This window comes from Hydra viridissima, unplaced genomic scaffold (genome assembly GCF_058129835.1).
Source record: "Hydra viridissima isolate aposymbiotic clone 2 unplaced genomic scaffold, HvirCarnegie_v1 scaffold_7, whole genome shotgun sequence".
In the NCBI taxonomy this organism is placed as follows: Eukaryota; Metazoa; Cnidaria; class Hydrozoa; order Anthoathecata; family Hydridae; genus Hydra; species Hydra viridissima.
In genome coordinates this window covers 8,971,625-8,997,576 of record NW_028324306.1, presented here as the reverse complement: position 1 = coordinate 8,997,576, position 25,952 = coordinate 8,971,625, and the positions used below count along the sequence as shown (strand labels likewise).

Below are 25,952 nucleotides of genomic sequence, written 5' to 3'. Positions count from 1 at the left end.
ATATATATATATATATATATATATATATATATATATATATATATATATATATATATATATATATATATGTAATTATATATATACTTCCAATAGTTTTATTAACGTAATACACTAACATTGAAAATAGCTTCTTCTACACTGTATAATACTATAAATTGTGTTGGTAAAGATTCCATGACAGTCTCTGAGAACATGAAAAAAAATATTTGTGTCAATAAAATGAAGAAATACCATTATTTGGAAAAGTACTGAAATGCTTTTATTTCGCTTAGTATAATGTTGCAAATCATCTTTAAGCCTAGTTTCTAAAAAATCTAATACAGCTCTTGGGACTCGATACTGCTCTCGAAAAACGTTGTCAGAAACATCTTCGTTAAAAAAGCGACCATTAAACTAAAATGATATTGAAAAACAAAACAAAAATATAATTTCTGCGCCTATTTAGTATGATTTCTGATTTTGTTCGATAAAAAATCATTAAAAAAATATATATATATAGTAATTTTAAGTAATGTTTTAAACACCAACCTCTCGAGGCAATCGGTGGCGAAGCTCATTTTCTGCAACTTCGAAATCTAAGTCTTCATCCGAAAAAATTAAATTCATGTTTCTACTTTAATTTTACACAGATTTTTTAAACACCAAATACTAGAATTTAAAAATATTCATAAAAATAGAATAGACAGCACAGCATACTTAATGTCTAATTAAATTCATTAAGTAGGCCTAATAAATAAAAGTTACAATAAAAATTACTATTATATTGCTACTATATATTACGGATAGAAAAAGTTCGTGAATTTTAGTGACGTTTACGTTTTATGCTTTATAGCAATGGGCGAAAAAAATACAAACAGCGATAAATTCTTCGAGATTACGAACTTTTTTTCGTACGTGAAAAATTGCGTTTTTACGAAAGATTTTTTTTCTCGAAAAAAACTTCGAATTGTTTATAACATTGGCCCCAGATTGGTCATAATTTTGCTTCGAGTATTGGTCTTTATTGAATTTGGTTCATTTACTTTACCTCGTGACCCTGTCTTTTATTTTGACATTTTAAATGATAATAGAAGTAAATGTTTGGTTTCTACTCAATTATCTTCTTTTATCAATAAATTTTTTTGACAAAAATTTATTCGAGCGTTCATTAATATTTATCTATAGTTATTTAGGTTTGTTTTTTTATTTAGATTTATTTTTTAGTTATTTACTATATAGTTTTTTTATTATATTACATAGTATTATTTGTTGCTATATTATATAGTTAGTTAATTTAATTTAGTTTGATTATTTTAAATGTTTTTTATTTTGAGATCGAACTTGGAGAGCCTATAGACGCAGAAGTGGACTCACGTGTGATCACTTTTTGCAAAGTCACAGCCGCCGTTTTATTTCCGTCTGAATAATCAAGAAAAACTTTTAAAATTTGTTTTAAACTTTTTTCTGCAGTTTGCATTTTTATTCTTTTAAATGTTTGGCATTAACATGGACGCTGTTTTCCGTATGTCCTCTACTCTGAGTTTATATGCTCTCTGATCGAACCCTATGCATTCACTAATTCGATTTCATCTGCATTTTTAAAAACTTTCCTTAGATAGCAACGCCTAATTTTTAAAGTTAATAATTGAAACCTGTCCATCATTTTACAGTCATTCGAAATAATTTAAAGCTTCTAATAAAATTAATCATACCACGATATTCGCCATTTGCAAAGACAGAAATAACAATACTATTTCAGTACAAATTTAATAATTTAAAGTTTGAGTTGCAACTATATAATGTATGTTGCTACTGTATGATGTATAAAATCTGTAGTACCTTTTACAAGGAGCTTCTAACAAAACTTCACGTCACTTAAAATTTATGTTCAAAACTTAGGCAACAAACATTTCTTTTGTATGTACTAGAGGCAGTTTACTTCTTCAAAACTGCAGTAAATGAGAAATGATACTCTTTGTATCAGCTGCTAATTGTACTTCCAGCACTCGCTTTCACTTGTATCAATGCTTTATTGAAAGCAAATATATATTAATAAAGTTTAAGGAATAAATAAAAAACAGTCACTATGCATCATTTGTTTATTAGGGAATTTCAATACAACAACTTTTTTAAGAGAAAATTATTGATAATATTTAGGAAACACTGCGTTTCCTTTTTTATTTCGCCTACTATGCAGGATTAGAGTATCGTTCAACAGATATTTTAAAACTAAAGAGAGTAATTTTATATTTTTTATAAAAATGAATTCTTTTCGTCATCAATCTTGGTATTATTTTTCTCTTTAACAGGCGAATGCAGCTAAAAAAATGTAAGAACACAGAGTTTAGAACAACTAATGTAAATAATATTAAATATAAAGTAGTTTAGAGACATTTTAAACTTTTTCAAAAGTAAACTAATACATTTTATAAAACACTTTTTGTAAAACCTTTTTGTAATACCATGCAAAATTGAAACAGCGTTTCCGCTCATTTCTACTTAAGACGGAATGGTATATTCCTAACATTTTGCTACATATATAATATGAAAACTATTATTATTATGCTGAAATGTTTATTTGTCAAAAGGAAAAAAAAATACTAAATACGCAGCTGAAAAAATACCAGACAAGGGCAGCGTTTTTTTTTATTGCTTGCAAACAAGAGATATTTTATCCAAACGAAAACTTTTTTTAACTACAAAAGTTTTTGTAGCTGTTTTCTAATTTTTATTGTTGAAGTTATAGTAGAAGACGTCAGTATCTTTATTTTACATACATACATACATACATACATACATACATACATACATACATACATACATACATACATACATACATACATACATACATACATACATACATACATACATACATACATACATACATACATACATACATACATACATAAATACACAACTGAAACTGTTGAAATCCAAAACACAAGCAAGTTTTATTTACATACTAAAAGAAAAATACTTAAATCACTAAATACTGGCATATCCTGTAATTTTTAAGAATATGGAGTATAAGTTTCGGCATAGACTCAAAGAGTTTGCCACTTTTTCTTGTGTGGTTCCATTCAATTTGCCTTCATTATCTTTATATAGCGAATTGGCGATTTTGATCGGTTCTTTGTGTCTAAAATTAAGTACAACTTGATGCCATATATTTTTAATCGGATTGAGATTAGATAATTGAACTGGCCACTTCATTACTTCGATTTACTTTCTTTCAAACCATTATCTAATGAGTTTAAAAGTTTGTTGTGGCTCGTGGTTTAATTGAAATGTCCATAGAAGAGGCATGTTATTATTAGCATTAGTATTTATATCTACCGAATAAACGGCATTATAATTGATCAGTAATGCCATTTATTCTATGAATAGATCCAACTCTACTAAAAGCAGAAAAACAATCCAAAACCATTGCACATTCTCCACTACCATGACCTTCCTCCTGTGTGTTTAATATCCAAACAGTTACCTTAAGGTCTTCATACTTTTAAATTGCCATCAGGATAATTCAAATTGCACTTTGGATCATCGCTTCGCAATACTTTTTTCCAAACAAATAGTCCAGTGTCAATGATCATTTGCAAATTCACATCTAGCTTTACAACTTTTTAGAGAAATGAAAGGTTTTTCACTGTTCTAAAGCTCAGAAGTCCTGAAAGTTGAAGTCGTCAAGGGACGATTTATTTGGTCACTGAAAGTTTAAGTTTTTGAATGGCGTCAATAGAGCTGTTAAAAGTGTTCTTTTTGACGTGACAAATACTTTTTGTCAGTGAGACATGTTTTGGGTGGTCAACCACTTTTATGTTCCGTTTAAGTCAAAGAAATCTTCTATTTAGCATCTATCACTCAAATAATCAAGCAAATTTTGCTAGAACTATTAAAAAAACAAAACAAAAGAGATGTTTGCCACTCTACGTTTATTGCTAGTTAACTTTTATAAGTATAAACTATATAACTTTTGTAAGTATCAACTATGTTAATACTGCTAGTTAACTTTTGGTTATATACTTGCAAGGGTTCAATGATTGGCGAAAGTCAATGATTGGCGAAAGTCCATAAATTTTATTCAACAAGGCTACCAGAATAGAGGCTGGGATGGAAACAACTCAAAGAAAATATTAGAAAACTCTTGAAATAAATATGTTAAAATATTAGAATACTCTTGAAATAAATATGTTAAAACTTTGGAGCTAGAAGAACTTGATTTTGTTTTTATAACTTAAACTTTTCATTTATGTTAAGACATGTAATTTTAAAATATAGTTTTTAAAACATTTATATCCTTTTCAGGACAAGGAAAAAGAAGAATGAATATCATTATGTAACAAACCTCTTATAAAGTAAAATTAATATAAAATAAAAGAAAAACAACATAAATAAAAAAAAAGAAATGTCCCCAAGGTGTTAAATGGGTCTAGACCCCTCAAATTTACCCCATTTTAGAACCTTACCACTTTGTGCAGATTTTAAAAACACACTTTTTTAAACCTAAAGATAAATACTCTTATATTAAAGAAGCTTTGTTTGAGTGCCAAAACATGATCTTGATTTTGAAATGAAAATTTGAGAACATACTTAAGACAAAAATTAGCCAAATAAATTATGCCTTTATTGCTAAGATAAAAATAATTACCACTTCTGATACACTGAACCAATCAAATGCATCAACCAAAATGTTTCTTTGTAATGTCTCTAAGTTCCAGTAGTTCAATTTATTAAAATGACCATCAACTGTAACATGTTTCTAGGTGGTAAAATATAAAAAATTATATAGGGTGTGGCATATACATTTACTTAAATATAAAATATTAGCGAGTATAAACACATACACCAACATTTTTGTTATCCTATAAATTGGTTTTGACAATGCACTCTCAATAAAAGCAAAGTTTTGTTTTAGTATTTTAAACCTAGTTAAGTATGTATGTTGTAATGAAATGCATTCAAATTGTTGTTTTAAAAATGGTTAGTTTAAGTAATGAGAAATTATGGAATAGCTAAATATCTGCAGAAAAATGGTTTTCAATGTATGGAAAAGGCATTAGGAGGTACAATCAACCTAAGGAAGAATACATTCAGTTTGTATCAAGAGAGACATCCAAATTGTTAGAAAGAGAGAGCAGACAAATCCAAGAAGTAGCATGAGAAAGGGGGCAAAAGAGCTTGAAATTTCTGATAGCACACTAAGGAGCATTGTGAAATATGATCTTATTCTTAAACCCTACAATATTTGGAGACAACATTTGTCTTCAAGTGCAACTAAGTTGAAGGGGCTTGATGAGGGAATAAAATGTTAGAAAAAAATTAGCTAGCTGCAAACAATATTTTCATTTGGTAGGATGAAAAGAGTTTCAATTGTAGAAACTAACAAATGAAAGAGTTTACACAGCCTCAACAGAAGACTTTCTTGAAGGTATTGAAACGCATTTCAAGTAGCAGAGACTGGGTGCTGTCATTATCTATGAACCTGTAGGTGATGATGGATTCAAATTGCCTAAACTGTTTTTTAAACTAGTGAAAGTGAACATTATAGTGAATTGTAAGTATGATAGCTGTTATGTCTTCACAAAAGTGATGCAAAGAACAACTTTGTGAAGTTTTGAACAAAGGTGTTCTTTGCACCACTTTTGGACAATCCTATGAACTTTGCTATATGGTCCATATTAGAGTGATGTCTCACAATTATACTGAAGCGTTTCACAAGTAACGGTAGTTAAGCAACACAACCAAAGAGTTGGTAGAGAGCTCATTGCTTCCATATAAAAGAGATTAAAAGACATAGTTACAGCAAAAGGACGACATTTGGATCAGTAAAATATTTTTAGTTAATATATGCTGACATTCTTTTATATTTTATATGCTAGAAGTATATTTTATAATAAATTAAAAATGGTTAAATGCAAATGCTATAGCCTGTACCTTATTAAAAATTTATTAAATTATTGAAAATTCATACTTTCGCAGATTTTAAATACAAAAATGCGTGTTTAAACATAAAAATATTGAGTTTAAGAGTAAAACACAAAATACGTCTTTAAAAAACAAAAAATAATTATTTTTGTTCCAAAATTGACAGTTGCTGGTAGTAGACTCCGTGATTTGGATGCTGCTCCTGTTTCTTAAACTTCATCCATGTTGGTTTAAACTTGCAAAATGTTTTTTCTCCCATGTTCAGAAAATTTCTCATATATGCTGTTCTACATTAGACCAAGGACGTATTAATAGATTGACGTTCAACGCATTGTTTTAGATCAAAAGTGCCGCCAATTAGCCAATAACTATGCGTGTTACCGTCAATTTTCTAAATTCCTAATACAGATATTCCGACTTCCCCATCAAATTTGTTTCACTAAACCTCCCTCAGTAAACCGATTATAAGTATGCATTTACTGAAGCTTATGGTTATAAAAGACAAAAAAATTAATCAAGAATAGTTCACAAATCTAAAAAAGATTGATTTGAGCTATAAACTTTGTTTAATAAAAATTTCACTGTGTTTAAACTTTGACGTCTAAAACTAGGCTTTTGCAAAAAGGCTAGGTATGGTTTACTAGAATGGATAGAGTAAAGTGAAACCAATTTTCTTTGTTAAGTTGAAATTACTATGATATAGTTTAAAGGTTGAATGAAAGATTTTCAGTGTTCTTTTCATCCCAATCTCAGACTATGCTTCCCACTTTAAGGCTCAAGTCAAAGAGTATTTCTTATTTTTGTCGGAAATGTCGAAATTATTTTTTCTTGAACTTGTGATTTTTTTTCGCGAACGACTTAGTTGTAAATTTTCTTATTTTCGATACCTAAATCGCATTTTGTCTAAAGGTATTATGACTAAAAGCATCTTAAAGTTCATAAAAAACTATTGGTTTCAGAAGTTGGAAAGAAATGTTAAGAATGTATTTTTCATGAGAATATGCAACGAAAGGTATGGTCTTATTTTTATTGTTGTTACTAATAGTAACAACATGATAATAAAAATAAGACCATACCTTTCGTTGCATATTCTTGAGCCTTCTACAAGTGATGTACAATCTTATTTTTAATCTTTTCTAGATATATCAAAAGAAGTAATCTTATAATTCTATCTATTATCTCATTATTATGTAATGAGATAATAGATAGGAATATAAGATTACTAGTAATATTCCTTATCTTATATTCCTATCTATTATCTCTGGATAAATAATGAGTCTTTATTAGGAATATTTAAAATATTTATGTAGAAAGTGTGGCTGCATAATAAAACAGGATAGTCACTATCAATTAAAACCTGTTGTTATCTTTAAAGAAGCAACTTTTAGTTTTTACAAGCTGGATATAACCTCAGACAATCAAAAAGCTCATCCTGAATAATTATGCAAATCATGTTATATGGTCACATCGGAATTTACGCATTTACGTAATTTACAATGGCGAGATGCTCTAATTGTAATAATTCTTAATTTTGATTTTAGAAATTATTCAAAACTGTAAATTGTTGTAATGTACTATTGAACTTCCATATAGAAGAATGCAAGTTGTCTTTATTACATTTATTAAATATAATGGTGCAAGAAAATGTGCACAGTTAAAAAATGGCTAGTTAAAGGTAATAGATGATAGACTTTTGTTACTCTTTAACCTAGAGCATCCCGCCATCGGAAATTGCGTAAATGCGTAAATTCCGATGTGAGAAATAGTTTATAAAGCTGACTCCGATGGAACGGTATCACATCGGAGGTGCAATGTATAGTCCGGTAGAATTTCACCAAAAAAGGGGTCAACCTAGAAAAAATTATTATAAAGACATGTTATATATCGTTGGAAAGCTTATTATTTCCTCTTTAAAATGGGTAATTGGTATTTTTTTTTATTTTGGGGAAAAAAAATTATGACGTCACAAAGATTAGGAGTAAAATACGAAATTTTAAACGTTGCTGATAAATTTTAAGTATGCTGTACAATAAGTTGCGTTGTAACTATAATAACACTTATATTTAAACAATATAAAAGTGTTGAGTATATATATATATTTTTTGTTACTAGAAACATGGCTTTCGGAGCCGCGGGGGCCACAGCCCCCCAAAGGACCTTTTTTGAATTTTGCAAGAGGAATATTTTTGATTTTTTGTTTGTTTTTGTCAAATATTTTTGTTAAACTTTGTTTCTGTAAGTAAAAATGGGTAGAGGGAATAAAAATTCCTTGTTCTACATTTCGAATTTTAAAGTTATTAGAATGTAATATTCTTTTTGTATTCGAAATGTAATCGAATTTTTTTGGCAATATTTATCAAAAACTTTTTAATAAATTATTTATCTTAGTGTTTATAATTATGTAACGATTTGCTATTTTCAGATTTTAATATAAATTATATGATCTTGTAAGTGATAATAAAACTAGTTCTGAAACTGAAAAATTATGGACTTAAAAAATGAATCCTCTGTATGTGCATTGTGTGGTAAAATGAAATTAGAAGGAGATTCGTTGAGCCAAGTGGGGGCAAGATTTGGAAGGAATGTTGATAACCAAGGAGCTCTTGGAAAATTAATTGAATGTGCTTTAAAATTGGATTTAAATGTATTGGTAAATGAACTGAATAAAAAACAAGAGACAGGAGAAAAGGTTTTTATTCACTCATCGTGTCGAACTAAATTAAGAAACCAATCAAAATCAATTAAACGATCACAAGCATCGATGGAAACTCCTATTGAAAGAAAACGTTCAACTCGATCAGAACAGATTTTTTTTAATTTTAAAGAGCAATGTTTTTATAGTGGAAATATGTGCACACTTGACAGTCGCCAACCTGAGAGAAATAATTTCATAGAAGTAAGAACAAAATCATCAAAAATTTATCATGCAACTCTAGAATTATGCAACGAACGTAACGATTTTTTATCTAAAACAGTTGAAGCTAGACTTTTGAATATAAATGATCTTGTAGCTGTTGAAGCACGATATCACATCTATTGTCGTGCAAAATTTGAAAAATCTATTACTACATCAAGCTGTGGAAGACCAACATCAACAGAAAAGCTTACTGTCTTTAATGCAGCATGCATAAAACTTGAGGAAGATATTGATCTATACACAGTCTCTGAGTTTTACGAGATGATGCAAACATTAGGAGAAGAAATATATTCCCTTAAAATGACGCAAAATAAATTAAAAGAAAAATACGGAGATTCTATGCAATTAGTCTCGCGACAAGGTAAAAGTAATGTAATTATACTGGACAGATTTAGACATATATTATGCGAAAACTGGTACACCAGAAAAAAACACAATGCAGAGGACGAAAAAATCAGAGTTATAACTGCAGCAGCAAAATTATTGAGTGATTGTATAAAGAATTTTGACCATGATGTAAAAACGTATCCTTTAACAGAAGATGTAACTAACAATGAAAACACCTGCATACCCTTATTGCTGAAGGTGTTTATCAGAGAACTAATTCCTGTGCCATTAAAACAAACGTCAATTTCACAAGCATTGTTTTCTGCAGTGAGGCCACAATCAATAATGCCAATGCAGTTAGGAGTAGCCGTTACCGTTGATAATGTACTTTCTTCCAAGTGGCTAAATGTTCTACTTGCTAAACTGGGTTTTGCATCAAGTTACGACGAGGTTTGTTTATTAAGTGATAATTTTATTTGTATTTGTTTTTTAAAAAAATTTTTACACATAACAATATAGAATACAAGAAAAACTAAATTTATTTAACAGGTCATTCGTTGGGGCAAATATTTACAAATATAGAAATAATATTTTTTATCAAGGTGCGCTGAAATGACAGAAGCAATAAATTCATTAACCTCGCCAAGAAACTCAAGTAAAGAACACAAAGAACTTTGTGCGGGAAGGATTAGACGTGACTCTGAAGATTTTCAAAAAATTAAATCATGGTTTGATTCTCATAGCCCATTTGATGTAAGAGAACAACTTCAGGCTCTGGACTCAGGGCTTGTAGATGAGTTTAATCAGGTGACTTGTGATTGTTCTGAAAGCATTGGTGCATCAATACTGGCACAAATGAATGATATGACATACACAGAAGTATCCTTCAAAAGGAGTAATCAACTTAAAAATCTTCAAGGACTGTACTCAAATATTAAAGTCAACAATGAAAATATATCAGTTGATCCCTTGACATTGTTTTTGCGTTTATCAGTTATCGTTGAGAAAAAACCAGAAAAAGAAATTGAAGACTACTTTTACTATGAACTAACTTCGTTCCCTATGTCACTTTTTAAAGATGGTCTTATGCGCAGTGCTCAAAAACACAAGCTGAAAAATTACCTAACAAAACCAGTTATATCTATGCCATTTGCTCCTTATTCTTTAAAAGTTTCCGATGATGGCGCTCTTTTATACTGCTGCGATTGGAACAAGGGTGAAATATTTGACAATATTTTTGAAAAGTACATCCAATTTCTTAATTACCTTAAAGTTAGTGTAGTAGTATTCGATGGATATGAAAATTCTACAAAAGACGCTACGCGTATTTAGCGTGGATCTTTATCACAATTTGCAGTTGAAATACATAAAAGCAATCCTTGTCCGTCTGATAGAAGTAAATTTTTCTCTAACTACGCCAACAAAAAATCATTTATCCGAATTCTAGAAGTTAGATTAAGAGAAAGAGGTTTTACTGTGTATGTGTGTCATTCTGACGCAGATACTACAATCGTTAAAATTGCACTTAACTTTTCCAAAACAGAGCCCGTCAATATTTGCTGATGACAGCGATATTCTTTGCCTCTTATTACACCACTGTAAATCAGTTGAATCTTTACACAAAATATATTTAACAAGTATGACAAAAAGAGTTGATTGCCAGCGTGAATGTTATGACATTGATCAGATTATTGGCAGTACAGCAGAACATGTCATTAACAATATTCTTTTTGCGCACGCATTTACAGGTTGTGATACAACATCAGCAATTCACAATTTTGGAAAGACTTCAATTTTTAGAAAGCTTGAAGCCAAAGACTTGTGGAATGCAGCAAATATTTTTTACCATGATGATAAATCGCCTGATGAGATTGGAAATGCATCAATTCGTTTCTTTCAGCTGCTACATTCCTCAACATCAAATCTACAACAAATACGAAAGCAAAAGTACGAGGAAATGATAAACTCAGATCGAGCTCACATAGACCCTTCTGTTCTTCCACCATCTCCTAGAGCTGCTTACTACCATGGATTGAGAGTATATCATCAAGTGTGTATTTGGAGATGTCTAAGTGAAATTGATCTTGACCCACTTAATTGGGGATGGAAATTAAATGGCTTTATGTACTCACCAATAGCGACAGATGAAAATGCAGGTCCAGAGGATATCCTAAAGGTTGTTCGATTTGGGTGTAAAAACTCCTGTTCGAGTCGATGTTCCTGCAGAAAGATGGGACTTCACTGCACTTCATCGTGTGCTACCTGTCACGGGATTAACTGTACAAATATTGAAAAAGTTGACGAAGAAAATGAACCAGCCCATGACCGTCACTTCTCAGATGTTTTTACATAAATTTTAATTTAATCAGAATAAGTAAGATAAACTTAATGCATAAAGATAAACTTCTTTGTAAATATTTTTTAACATGCTCTTGGTAACATTACAGAATAATTACGTTTAACAGTATTTTATATATTTTGAATATATTTGTTTTGTAAACACATCTTTAAGTCAAATTTTCAAAAAATTGGCTAAAGTAGCGTCCCCCTCTACCTTTATACCGTACTTTTAGTTATTATTATTTCGCTTTCAGTTCATTAAACCAACTACTAATACTTAGGAGTAATAAATATAAAAATATATTACATTTACTTGCTTAAATTATAAATTCTTTTAGTAAAAAAACGTCAATTTTGGTGCTTTTCTGCTAATCTTTCTGACGTCACAACTTTTTTTCCCCAAAATAAAAAAAATTACCAATTACTCATTTAAAAGAGGAAAAAATAAGCTTTCCAACGATATATAACATGTCTTTATACTAATTTTTTCTAGGTTAAGACTAAATTCTACCGGACTAGTAGTCCGAGGCCGATGTGGAGAATTTCACGCGCCCTCCGATATATTTCGAGATTTACGCATCATCGTACGATGTTTTCGCGTAATTTCACAATAAATTGTATTTACAGTGTAAACTACTCAAGTGTACTAAGGCGGGAAACCAGGTTTTTTTCAGCGAAAACTGCATTTATGCTTTAGTTGATATTTCGTTCAAAAGCCAAAAAAAAAGCAACATATTTGGTATCGTTGGAAAGGTTGTTCAATGCACTTTTTGATGCAATTAAGATATACATTTTATAAGCAACCTCCAGGACAGAGTTGGGGTTAGAATAAAGCCAATATTTTCTGCAAAACATGTTCGCGCACAAAGGCTAGGGCTCATTTTTGCCTAAATTAAACTTCAGAAAATCGGTTGAGCTTTTATACATATAACCACATCGTGACAAAGTCTTTCAAGTTACCATGCAACTCACAAATTAAAAAAAAAACCCAATTTTTTCTGTTTTACAATAAGAAAACTTTGCTTTTTTTTATAACAAATGCTAAAGTGAAAAGGTTTGTCACGTACTTTATGTGAACATTTTGCAATCGTATTCACTAAAAAGTAATAAAAATTTATAAATAAATTATGGTTCGGTTGCGCCAAAGACAAATGTAATAAAAATGAGTCTCGGTTGTATTTTACTCGGTTATATATCCTCAATATTCTCGGCTGTAGTTTTCGGTAAATTTATTATATAAATTATCTTACGCGTCATTCGCAACAGAATTGTTTTTAAAAAATTGCTTATAAAAATTATTGACACCAAATACGGTTTGCATAATCTTAAATTATAAAAATCTCGGTACAGAAGCTTACCGCGGTATGCATAAGTTATTAACGAAACAACCAATCGAATTTAACTAAAGCTATCGGCTTTTTTTTTTTAGAAAAAAACTGGTTTGCCGCCTTAGTACACTTGAGTAGTAATATTGTGATATTTCCGATGTATTTATCTATAATTACGAGGTTTTCGCAAAATTACAGCAAAACTTTGCAAACCACCACAAACCATCGTAAAATATCAGAAAATAAAAAGATTAAATCTTTTTTTTTTTTTACATTTTATTTACATTTCGCAAACCATCACAAACCATTCTAAACACATCGGAATATTTTCTTTTTTCATTTAATTTATATATTATTACAAATTACAAAAATTTATCAAATAATTGATTCAGATGATGATTCAGATGATGAGTTTTCACCACTGTGGCTATCATATATTTCATCTGGTAAACCTATTAGTTTACTTGACGCATCACATACATGAAATGATGGATTTCTTCTTAATTGAGGGTTTAAAACTTAACTTTTTTCTGGCTGGTGGACATGAAGTAGTCTGAGTGTGAGGCCTTTTTTAGGCTTGTGTGAAAGTAGTTTTTTTTAACCCAGAACCTCCAGCTTGTCTATGTAAATCAATGATACTATACTAAAGGTTCTTGTGATGATGCTCTTGGGGTTGATGGTAACTGTGTTTCCGCCTGAGTTTCAGTGGGTTCAGGTATTTCAACTGGTTTAGGTGGAGCACCAGGCTCATCATTACTATTTTTGACCCAGTACTTAATATTTGCTTAGACCTCTGAATAATTCTCTTTAATAAAAGCTAACATTTTTAGTGTTTCTGGTATAATACACTCCCGTTTGGCACTTATAATATTGCCACCTGAAGAAAACATCCTTTCTGATGAAGCTGATGTTACTGGTATACACAGATGGTCTCTTGCAACAGCTGACAGCAATGGAAATTCCTTTTCATGCTTCTTCCACCATTGTCACATTATAACTTTGTGCTGGCAAGTCCATGTATTTAATTATTTCAGTTTCCAGTGGGGGACACATTTCAGCTTTGATTGTGAAGTTTTCAACAATTCTTGCTCCTGAATGATGTCAAACAATTCATCAACTTCAGCTTTATCCAAAGTTTCACTATTTTTCACTGTCATCTCAGCTTCACGGGCAGCATAGAATTCAAGTGTTGTTGGATGATTTTCCACCAAAAAATTTGTCATTTCTAACAATTTGTCTGTGTCTTTTGTGATAAGTTTGACACCAACACCTCTTTTAGATGGGTTGAAAAAGTTTCCATAGTTGTAATATTTATAGTTTATGCTTTTTTCTGGTAGGCGATTTTTTAATTCTGACTAAATTCTAATTCACTTCATTGGCACAATACTGATGCAAACACAGAACATCATGTTGAATTTTATCAATTGTTGTTTGTGTGTCGGATGCCCACATTTCACTGTTATGTTCGCACTTGGTAAAAAAAGGTTCAATCGCCTCAATTAATTCAAATTCTTTCATGTCTCACATGTCTTAAACCAGGCCTAAGGGTTAAAATTGATTTCTTCATCATTTGGTTTGAGTTCCATCTTGTAGCACCAGTTTGGATTAATTTGTTTGCAACTATTCATTCTTCAGAACATGCAAATTTGATTTCCTGCCAACCAATTGTCCTCTAATGTGTTCTTTGAGCCAGTTTCTTGCATTTGCTAATTACTTCATCAACCATTTGTGTGTTTTTAACAGCAGACTTGAAAAAAATTAAAATTTTTTAAAAAATTTTATTATAAATACGATGGTTTTATTGTAATTCCGATATTTATTGGTAATTATAAATCTGATATTTAACTGTAAACCCAAAGTTTTTACTGTAAAAGCGATTAAAAAAAAAAAGAAATCTGATATTTTGCTGTAAAATAGATATTTAACTGTAACTTCACTATTTTCATTGAAAATATTTACCTGTAAACAGAGGTTCATGATGTGGTCCACACAAAGCATGTGTTGATCAACAAGTCTTGATTGTGTAGCAGCACTCTTCATGTTACTAGCACCATCTATTACACACACTCTTTTAAGATTGCCCCCAGCAAGGATGAGGGAATTGTTAATCATATTGTCCAATCCTTGTGCTAGTTTGATACCAGTTTTTCTGCCAATAAAGTTCTGACAATCCAAAGTAAGCTTTTTCAACTCAAAATCTTTGTTACAATAATGGACTGTAAGGGATTCATAAGGATCATTGTTTCTGGCAATCCAACCATCACTTGTGAAAGCAACAATTTTTTAATCAGGAATGTCTTCATCAAGTTGCTCCTGCACATGCCTTTCCATGTTTTTGTAAAGCATTGGAAGTTTTTACTTTGCTAATGTTGTCAAACTTTTAATGGTTGCTTTAGGACAAAAATAGTTTAGGAGCATTTGGATCCCTGGAGATTCAACCATTTTTAAAGGAATGTTTGATAGGACAAATGAAAGTGTGAGAACTGTATCGAATTCTTGCTGATTATCACTATGTAAGGACCACTTTGGTGCATCAATATAATCTCCAATTTGACTTTGTGCTTGCGATTTTTTCTGAGATTCTGCCGTAGATTTTGGCTGAGACTTAGACTAAGATTGGGTCTTCTTCATGGGGGGAAAGAACCCTGTTCTTAGACCTGATATTTCTTTTTGTTTCCTTGCTTCCTCCTTATCAGCTTCCAGTATCTTGCTCAGGGCACAAGTTTTAGCCTTCATCTCAGAGAAATGTTTTGGATGCTGAGATCTGCAAAAAAAAAAAATTAAAAAAAAAAAAAGGTTAAACATTGGATATTACAGTTATTTACAGATGGCGCTATAAATGCGATATTTTACTGTAAAACGTGAATTACCCATAATTACAGTAAAATTTCGGTTTTACGGTTTGTTTTGGTAATTTTAACAAAATAAACTAAATATTCGCTTAGTATAATACTGCACTTTTACAAAACTTCAGTCTACAACTATTGGCCTTCCTTCTTTAACCACAGTATATTTTAAAACTATAAGTTATTTACAGCGAAATCTCGTATTTACAGCGAAAACTCGGAATTACAGCTATAACTACATTTACGAAATATCTGTTTCTTAACAAAATGCGATGTATTATTTTAAATACTTACTCTAAATGTCCTCTGATTCCAGTAGTGCTTCCATAGGTACATTTAAGTGATTTTCTAATGCCTGGACACAGAATACATTTGGCATCATAATTCTTCCTCTTTCCACTCTTTGTGTCAATCCATTCAATAGAGTCCTCATCAATGGTGAAGTATTCCCAAATGAGTTGAACAACCATTGTAGTTTTTTCTCGCAACCAACAAATCAATAAATGGCAATAATCTTCTCTCTCCTAACTAAAACTCTCTTTTACAAATTTTCTCCTTCATTTATACTCTATACTTTTCTTAAAATATCCTTCAAAAACCGCCATAAATAACTGCAAACACATGTTTACAATTCTTTGGTTTTCACTGATAAAAACTATTAAAACTATTAAATTCACAACGTCATTAAATGTTCTAGAACTTTCCGCAACGGAGTTACAACCATGCTGATTGATTGATTGATCAATCTAGATATTTCTTCCCTGCCCACCTTAAAAACATCAATAATCGACTCCGGACCATGCTCATATTGGCAATTAAAACCATTCCTAGCGCAGGAACAATATCTTATTTACTATGAAAGCCATTCTTAGAGCCAACCCGTTTTAAAAAAAATTCAACTCCTGGCCGAGCATGGGAACATTTTACTACTCTTAGGCTGGAAGAATTATCTTTTTGAAAATGTCCAAAACGTATAGAATTCAGACGGCATCAGGAAAAAACCCCCTGAGAAAAAATCCCCCTGGAAAAATTTCCGAAATAGCTTTTTTTATATACTTTGATACGCTTTAGTATAGTATCATTTTATTATTGTATCAGCTTTTTTCCTGCTACCGTTTTTACGTAAAATCTAAATTACTTTTTAAAGTAAATTACTTTTTAAAGTAAATTACTTTCACATGACTTACTTTTAAATTGATTTACATAGACAAAGAAAAATAAATAACATTTTTTATGTTAATTACTTTTACTAGTAGTAATAAATTACTTTAACAAGTAAAAGTTACGCATTTTTAAAATTAACTTTATGTATTTTTTACATGTAATATATTATTGGCCGTTGCTACTTGAAGCGCAATGTGCTCTATGCAGCCATATGCTAATCGGAGCGCAATACTTTATACGCATGCGCTAAATTTTTTTTTTCTTTTTTTTAAAATCTTGTTGATGTTAACCCTATCCCCTTTCCCTATACCTTATCCCTAACCCTTACCCTAAACCTAATTGCGTTTAATTGCGGAGGGAATTTGCGAAAATCTAAATCGGTTTTTACAGTTAACTCACTCCTTTTATAGATTACCATCGCAATTTAATCAAATAATCTCGCATTATTAGAAACACTTCGTTTTTACAGTGAAATCTCGTGATAAATCATCGAATTACATCGTACCTCGAGAAGCCTCGTAAGAATCTCGATGTTTGTATTTTTCCAAATTTTCTATTAAGGTTTTTCCAATAAATTACCGTACTTTATTTTGACCATCGGTCGCGTATTTTTGCGATGGAAAGTAATCCAATTACGCACTTTTGCGTAAAAACCGATGCATCGCTATCGTAAATCTTGTAAATCTCGTACGAGATTCCCGCCGAGTCCGATGGCGGGATGCTCTAATTACAATACTTTCATAATTTGGGAGTATTTGTAAATATAAAATAGCACCAGTTTAGACATTAAGTTCCACAACATGAGAGTATAAACACACCTTTAGTACCAATGTAACATTTCTTTTCATGCTTTTTAAAATTCGATTCTCTTAGATATTTATTGTGACATTTCGGACAGGTAAATTTAGTTGTTAGCCGTTCTTCTGTTTTTTTTTCAGTTTGTTTTTTTTGTTTGTTTTTTCTTCTGCAATCGACTTCTCAGTAGAAATTGCTGATGGTATGAGTTCTAATTCGAAATCCTCTGATAACAAGTCCGCTGACACTTCAAGATCTAGCTCAATAAAATCCTCAACAACTATTTCAATTTCTTTATCAATATTTTCAAGCAAAAAATAATCTTCTTGATTAACATTGATGTTTTCTGTCATACTCATTTTATGTATCGCTGCTCAGAAAAATATTTTGAAATATTTTTATTGAATAGTCGAGACCATCTTTTCCGACGTCGAATCAAATAAAAATACTCCCAGGTTTTGCAATTATCACCTATTGTTTCGCTATTGTTAGCTAAACAATTCCTTAACACACTTATCTTTTTTTTGAAACAATGCGTTGAACATCCATTTATTTATACGTCCTTGATTAGACTAGGGAATGCCATCGGGTTCTGTTCGGACACCGAAAAGGTAATTTTAAAAAATTTTTAAAAACTTTTGCGCCAAAAATTTTTTTGCTTCAATTATGGCGGTTAAAATTTGTGTACGCCAGGAGGCGAGGGTATGGGGTTGTTTAAAGAAGTGTAAAAACTCGTGAAGTTGGCTCAGCTTAAGACGTTTTTGAAAAAGAAAATGTTTGAATGATGAAAAATGTAAAAGTTTTTAATAACACTTTTCTCTAGGACGGTCATTTACTTTTAAACAACTGAAAATGGATTATATTATGACATTTTCGACATTGTCAATCACAAATATAGTTACCAAAAACTCAAAAACTGTTATACACTGCAGTCATTTTCCAACTATACTGAGCAAATTTTTTTATCAATGCAGCACACGGTGCAGAGGAACATGCTCTAAGATCTTGCAACACATCCCCATTTTTGGTTATCTTTAAAAAACATTTCCTCATTCAAAAAATGTAAACGACAACTTTTTTTAGTGGGGGCCTGGGGAGAAAGCACATGTTTTAGAGAAGAGCCCAGGAATTTTGCTGTTTAAGTTAGGTAAAAAAGAGGCATGGGGCATAATCAAATTTCTAGTATGTTGTTACTGGTGTCGAATGAGGATGAGTTGCAAAAAATTAGGGTAATTGGAGCTAAACAAACCCTGCCCCGACCCCTAACTCCCCCCTTTCTAGAACTACGTCTCCTTTAATTTCTATTCAATAATAAACTAGATCAAAACTCATCTACAGATTTCAAATTTCATCTAAAAAATCTCTTTTCGTTTAAGATTTATAACCATGCAAATCTTAAACTTACCTTTAAATGGTCTTAACTTTTAAACGAAAAAATTTTTTTAATGTTAATTGGAATCTGTCCATGAATTTTGATCTAGTTGAACATAAAACAAGCAAAAAATTTAAAAGACTTTTTAGGAACCATACCCTAGGGGAGGGTTATTATGGTTCGAGTAGGGTTTGGTACAATTATTTATTACAGTAAAAAAAAAAAATTCGCGTCTTTATGGTTAGATCATGATTGACATTTTACATTTCAAAATCATACTAAACGTTTGTTCATTGGAGGTTTAATATTTTACTTTTTACAAACTATATTCCTGCAAATAAAAAGCTACTTTAAAAGTGCTTGTAGTTGTAAGCAACAAACGCGTTTTTTAGCGCCTCTATATAGTTTGGACTGTGCTTTCCAACTTTTCTCATTCGCCAAAAATGATTGAAATCTTGATGAATAAATTTGAGAGCTTGTTCGGTCCAGTAACCAAAGCCTATAGAATATAAGAAGTGTAAAAGAAATGCAAGTTTATTTAATAAATGTTCGTCATAAGTTATGCAAATTTTACGATTTAACTGTTGAAATAGAGTATTTAATTACTAAGATTATAAATTATTTTTTAACAAATTTAAAAGTTAATTACAACCGAAGACTCCACCTTTCATGTCGATGAATTAGATGTTGCTCAACTATGTGTAGCTTCAAAGGAATTGTAGCCCATAGATTTCTGTAGTTCGTAGAAAACTCCTCTAACTCTTTGAAATATGTGGAGCTTAGTGATTTTCCAAACAACCATGGACTATTTTTTCAAAATCTCTAATTACCTTAATGTATTTGGCAGCTGAAACTCCAAGACTAGACTCCTGAAAAAACAGTTCAAAGCTGTCTATGTTTTTAAGCAATATATTGCAAGCACTGTCTTCCAAGCGATGCTGCCTTTGGTTGAACACTCTGCAAATGTTTATCTTAGATATTGGTTAACAAACAAAATAAATTTTTTTCAATCTCTTTTAAAATTTTTGTCTACAACAACTAGCAGTATATGTAGACCAGGAATATTTACAAGCTCTAGTATTTTTTTGTTTTTCTCGCCTGTTATTAAAGGGGGATTAACAAAATTTGTGTACTTTTTTGCTTTTTTAAAATCTGCACCATCAGCCATCCATTGGTCGTAAAATCTACACAAAGATTCTAGAGTAAAATGATCAGCTTTTTGAAAGTCAGGAGATGACGTCGTGCAATACGGATAAGGGTGCTTTAATGTTGTAGTTTGTTTTCCAACCATTTGAAGCAAAACCTTTAGATCTCCAGATACTGTGTAGTCTAAGGATGAAATGTTTAACTTATCCACAGTTAACCGCCAATTATGGTATTTTTTGTTCAATAAAGGCAAAATGGCCAATATAATAGCTTGGTGAACGCTTGAACCTTTAAAATCTTTGCACGCATATCCGTCGCACTTGCTCAGTTTCTCTGGAACTTTATTATTTTTTAATTCTAGTTTTAGGGTGATTAACAGAGTAACTTTAAGGAATCCCTGCCCTCCATCTACACCTAATTTGATATAAATATCATTTGTTCCTTGACTTCTGTGATGAAGTTCTTCTGTGATGAAGTTCTTCAATGTCATTGCAATACACAATAGGAGTATCTTTTTCTACCAACTATACATCCATAAAAAATCAAAATGAATGATACGTATTGCAATCTAGTTACCAAAAAATATTTTTTTGGTAATAGTTTACTTACTTTGCTTTCATTTAATTCTAATAGCAATGGGAATTTATCACAATTGAATAATTTTCCAATCACTTCGTTGTTCTCAATCAGTTTAATATTTAAACCAGATTCCACACTCTCCCGTCCTGCCTCACTTCTCAGAAAGTGTGCAACTTCAATCATGTCGCGATTACTTAGAAATCATAATAAAGTTATTACGAAAATTGGCTTTAAGCTCATAACCATTTTTTATTTTTAAAAGTATTTTTAAGCAACAAAACATAACCTGCACCGTGAGCATATTGTTAATAAAATAGACGAAAATTTAGTGAAAATTTGAGTTTTTACAATTTCATAAAAAATCTTCATATTAAAAATATTTGGGCCTTGCAAATGTATGTATCCTTAAAAATTTAATCATAATAAGGTCAATTTACAAAGATTAAGTATAATCAAGTAAGATATTAAAAAAATTCATCTCTTATCAGATTGGCTGTATTTTTTGTAAAAACTTGTTGTTTTTTTTGTTATTCTGACATGTGCGCCTCTCTATAGCCAGGATATAATTTGTTAGCAAACCAACAATTTTTTTCATTAAGAATAAAATCTAAAAATTCCAAATGCAAAATGTAACAATTAAAAATAAATTCCCAAATGATTTTAAAAATTTTGTTATTTTAAAATCATTTGGGAGTTTGATTTCAATAGTTTTTATCAAGGAGGACCTCCACTACAAGTTACATTTAATTAAAGCGAGACAGATGCTTTCCAAAGCCAATAGAACAAAGTGAGTTGAATGCTGCAATCTGCTTTTGTGTTCTTTACAAAACAATGCTGCCAGACAAATAAGGTTTTTTTTCCAACAAAAATAATTCTCACTGTTAATCCAAAAAAATTGAAGGAATGACCACTGACTTGCCCACAACCCTGAAGATTTCCCCATTGTTTCCAGAAAGAAATTTCCAGTGACTCAGTATAAGTGACGTCACGCCCTTGCATTTATTAAGCAATTGGAAAATGTTACAAAAGAAGTTTTTTTGTAAGTTTTGATAAATATAGTGAAGCAATCGATGGAAACTGCATTGTCTGAAAAGTATATATTTTACAGTAGGACTGTGCGCCTGCCTACATGAGTCATTTGGTGTAAATTTGGTTTTAGGATAACGTCAAAATATTTTGCTCTAAAGAAGTCTAGCCTCCCAACAGCCCAGATTTAAATCCTTTGGAATTCTATGAATGGAGCATAGTTGAAAGGATCACCAACTAGTCTAGACATCTAAACATCACATCATTAAGAGCTGTTTTGGCTGAGAGCAGTGTTCTGTTTTCTTAGAAGACAAAAATCTTTAATTTAATCAAAAAAGACACAAACAGGACCAAGATAGCAAACAATGACAAAAGATTTTGGGAAAATGTTCACAGGGGAGAGGAAAAGCTGAAAAAAATGGCAGAGAGGCTCAGAAGGCAAGAAAAGAAGAAGAAGAAAAAAGAGGGACCTAGAATTAACAAGCTCAAAAAAACTACAGAGTACTATGAGATGTCTGACCAGATCATTAAATTGTGTACAGACACAACATCTAACAACACTGGCAAAGAAGAAGGAGCTAAAAGGAACATTGTGGTTTATGCCTTTGAGAGACCTGTTCTATGGTTAATGTGTAGAAACCAGATCTATGAAAGGCATGTGCTTCATGTCATGAAGGCCATTTTTGGATTAGCAAATTCTAAGCAGGACTCCTTTAGTCACACTTAAGAATATTTGACCACAGATTTTAATAGGGTCAAGAACCTTGAGAGAAATGTCAAATTCAACTAGTCTCTGGATGTCCTCAGGTCTGGTATATTACTGTACCAGCTTATATATATATTTATGTATATATGCTATTGACATACTGTTATAAGTCTATGTTTCAACAAACTTATAACAGTATTTCTGAAGTTTGAGAATTAGTAAAGAACTATCAATTCTTTGTATATATTTTTTTTATTATTTTCGATTTTTATCTAAAAATATATGATAGGACATCATTTCCATTTCAGAGAAACACAAATTCACTATATGGATTATACTTATTTAAAAAGGTTTGATTTAAATGTCATGATATTGAACCTGCCAGTTAGTTTGGTCTAATAGGCTGATTTTTTTTTTTTTTTTTCTTCACTATTTTTGCTGATGTATTTGATATCAAAAATAAAATATATAATAAATATTGTGAGGAATACCTGATGATCAGTTATAGTTCTATTTCTCTCAAGCAAAACACCTAAAAGCATTAGAGCAAAAACATAAAACTATTTAAATCTTTCTTTATAAGAAAAAAATAATAAACACAAATCTCGAATAATAATAAGAAAATAAAAAATCTGATATTTAACACCTTTATGATACTTTTGGATATCATATAGTACTCTAATTATCATCAATTCATCAATCCATTTCAATCATTGTCAATCATTTTTAATAAATAAAAAAATAACAGAGTAAAAAATCCACTTAAAAAATATAATTGTGAAAAACAAACTTTGGCAAGTAATTTTAAAAAAATAACTTTTTGATGGAAATTTTTATGATTATTCTGAAAGCATTATTTATCAAGATTTCAGATTTACCAAAAAAAAAAAAAAATGTTAATTAACTTTATTTGCCCAAAATTTAGTTATCACTTAAGGCAAGTTAAAATTTGGACAAAAGATAATTATTTTGATATAAACAAAGTTTTCAGAGTGATAGTTAAAAAAAGATTCTAAAGCAATAACTCAAAGAATTTTATCATCAAAAAATGAGTAACTACTATTAATTGACTGATATTTTTGAACGCTATTTGAATTGTCATTGAAATCATCAATATAAACGGTAACTAAAACAAAGAAATGGTCTCAAGCTTAGTAAGCAAAACAGGTAAAATATTCAGATTGATACAAAAAGTGACTGCAACTGCATTAGGAATCATCAGCAGCTTGATTAAAAAGTACAAAAGTTTTGAATATGTTAAAAATCACCCAAGATTAAGAGCAAAGTGCAAAAGACACCCAGAATTGATCAGCAAATTATAAAGATGGTGCAGGAAAACCAATTTTTATCAACACCAAAAGCATCATACCTTCATGAAAAAGATTTAAGAATTCAAGTGAACCTGTTTATTATTCAAAATAGATTGAAAGAGAGTGGAATTAAAGCAAGAGTTCCACACAAAAAAACCATTTCTTTCAAAAATTTATTGAGTGAAGACTTGCACTTGCTAAGAAATATGTAAACATCCCATTATCATTCTGGAAGAAAGTTTTTTGGACTGATGAGTCAAAAAATAATCTTGTTAAGTCTAATGGAGTGAAAAAGTATGGAAAAACTCAGTTGCATTTGAGAAAGCAATCTTATGGTGTGAGGGTTGATGAGTTGGAATGGAAAAGGAAAGCAGGAGTTTATTGATAGAATTATGGACTCGAAGGTTGATATCAACATTCCCAAAAAAAATCTTCTGATCTCAACTCAAAAACTGCAAATAATAAAACATTTTATCCTCCAAAAAGACACTGATCCCAAGCATATATCAAAAATAGCAAAAGAGTCTTTCATCCAGATGCAGGTTGAGTTACTTGAACAACCAGCTCAAAGTCCAGATCTCAATCCAATTGAACACCTGTTGGATATTCTGGATGTTGGATATTAAAAAGCTGGCACACAGAAGTCTCAAAAAGAAAAAAGAATTGAAAACCTTGCTTGAAGGAGCTTGGACTCATTTTGATCCAGATAAGACAAAGAAGTTAGTTAAATTGATTCAAAATTGAGTTGCAAAGTCATTAAAACAAATGGTAGCCCAACTAAATACGCACAAAAGTTAATTTATTAGAGAAGACTTTGATCGCAAAAAATTTCTTTGGGTAATTATTTAACATTGAAACTTTGTTAAGCTGGAATTTTTTGTTAGGTTTTGAGAAAAGAAAAATTATTAACATGACTTTTTTTTTTATCTGAGATCTTGATTAAATTTGCTTTCAGAATAATCATAAAAGTTTTCATCAAAAACTTATTTTTTCCTGAAATAACTCATCAAAGTCTATTTTACATAAAATATTTTTTGTTTAGATACTTATCTCTAACTGTAATTAACTTAGCAGTTTATTTCATCAACTTCATTTAAATTAATAAGATTGCCTGCAATTAATTTTTTCTACACTAATGGACATTGTAATTTAAAATGCAACTTATTCACATACCTTCAAATCCTTTTGGTAGAAATATAACTTTTCCCTGCAAGGGTCTACCTCTAAATGATGACTTAAGTAGGGCTAAAATTTTGAAGTACACAAAAACGGAAATCAAACAATATAGAACTTTTATATAAAACAAATCTTTAGTATATACTTTGTCAATTATTACTAAATAAATGTAGAACTATAATTGCACAAAAAAAAAAAAAAAAAAGGAATTCGGTTACAAGAAACTTGTCTGCTATTACATTATGAATATTTAAAAATTACGGAAAAAGTATTATCTTATGAAAATATAACATTTCACTCCCAAAAAGAAATGTTAATACCTCATGGTTTTTTCATTCTTACTTTAGATGTATATGCTTATTACAAAGGATAACAAGAAAAATAGCTCCAGCTTTTTTAAAAAAAAAGAATTCATAAAATAAACCAGGAGTTTAAAAACTATAATTTTATCAACTCCTCACTAACCATTGAAAAATGTATACAAAAATAAAAATGGAATTTTGAAACTAAAAGCCCAAGATGAACACATAAGATACATAAGAACTTTTCAAAACATGGCAAATACTCTGAAAAATACCTTTGAACAATAAGAATGATACCAATGAAAAATAGGAAACTATCTTTCAAAGATTTAGTAAACTATCTTTCAAAGATTGAATATAGACATAGATAATAAACTTGGTGATCTAATATATAAATTACACAGCTACTAAATCAAATTAAAAAACTTAACAAACCACAATCAGTTTCATTCCCTTGTGATGCAATAAAAAATGTTGTTACTTCAGCATTACCGTTAAAATTAATCAGGCATGGTACAGAATGTATAAGATTGTCTAGCTTTGTATTGTTATTAGTCTCTAATTTTGTAGACATTTCTGATGAAGGATATAACAAAAAGACTAATCAAATTGTGATTCACAGAGTATTTCTTTATTTTCAGAACACCGTTTGGAATCAACGTATCCTGTGACGATTTTTTTTTTTTTTTTTTTTTTTTTCATATATTTACAAGG

At 30.4% G+C, this 25,952-nt stretch overlaps 3 protein-coding genes, 1 long non-coding RNA gene and 2 pseudogenes across 4 annotated transcripts; 2 read left to right on the top strand and 4 right to left on the bottom strand.

Annotated features, from left to right (window-relative positions):
* Nucleotides 1-111: 111 nt before the first annotated feature.
* Nucleotides 112-693, bottom strand: LOC149886024 (uncharacterized). The gene is made up of 2 exons (XM_090094307.1): nt 529-693; nt 112-393 (listed from the first exon to the last, which is right to left on the bottom strand). Exons 1-2 carry the CDS (start codon nt 604-606, stop codon nt 112-114), a joined length of 360 nt encoding a protein of 119 aa, XP_089950433.1. The 5' UTR covers nt 607-693.
* Nucleotides 694-2,060: 1,367 nt separating this feature from the next.
* LOC149886020 (uncharacterized) lies at nt 2,061-25,941 on the bottom strand. Its single transcript, XM_090092612.1, has 5 exons — nt 25,674-25,941; nt 24,934-25,005; nt 22,942-22,982; nt 4,628-4,738; nt 2,061-2,298 (listed from the first exon to the last, which is right to left on the bottom strand). The coding sequence occupies exons 1-5, from the start codon at nt 25,810-25,812 to the stop codon at nt 2,233-2,235; spliced, it is 429 nt and encodes a 142-aa protein (XP_089948738.1). The 5' UTR covers nt 25,813-25,941; the 3' UTR covers nt 2,061-2,232.
* Nucleotides 7,840-10,896, top strand: LOC149886023 (uncharacterized). The gene has a single exon (XM_090092611.1). The coding sequence runs from the start codon at nt 8,390-8,392 to the stop codon at nt 9,665-9,667; it is 1,278 nt and encodes a 425-aa protein (XP_089948737.1). The 5' UTR covers nt 7,840-8,389; the 3' UTR covers nt 9,668-10,896.
* LOC149886022 (uncharacterized) lies at nt 9,752-11,633 on the top strand (annotated as a pseudogene).
* LOC145202243 (uncharacterized) lies at nt 13,074-16,398 on the bottom strand. The gene is made up of 2 exons (XR_016454011.1): nt 14,776-16,398; nt 13,074-14,563 (listed from the first exon to the last, which is right to left on the bottom strand). It is a non-coding gene; the product is annotated as an uncharacterized LOC145202243 (long non-coding RNA).
* LOC149886021 (uncharacterized) lies at nt 17,498-18,086 on the bottom strand (annotated as a pseudogene).
* Nucleotides 25,942-25,952: the final 11 nt, after the last annotated feature.

Excerpts from the sequence above, each read along its gene's own strand:
- LOC149886023 (XM_090092611.1), top strand. The coding sequence starts at position 8,390 with ATGGACTTAAAAAATGAATCCTCTGTATGTGCATTGTGTGGTAAAATG.
- LOC149886024 (XM_090094307.1), bottom strand. The coding sequence starts at position 606 with ATGAATTTAATTTTTTCGGATGAAGACTTAGATTTCGAAGTTGCAGAA. Across the intron at positions 394-528 it reads GCCACCGATTGCCTCGAGAG|TTTAATGGTCGCTTTTTTAA; the intron begins GTTGGTGTTTAA and ends ATATCATTTTAG.
- LOC149886020 (XM_090092612.1), bottom strand. The coding sequence starts at position 25,812 with ATGTCTACAAAATTAGAGACTAATAACAATACAAAGCTAGACAATCTT. Across the intron at positions 22,983-24,933 it reads TCTACCAAAAGGATTTGAAG|GTGTTTTGCTTGAGAGAAAT; the intron begins GTATGTGAATAA and ends TAATGCTTTTAG. Across the intron at positions 4,739-22,941 it reads GAACTATAACTGATCATCAG|AAACATGTTACAGTTGATGG; the intron begins GTATTCCTCACA and ends TTTACCACCTAG.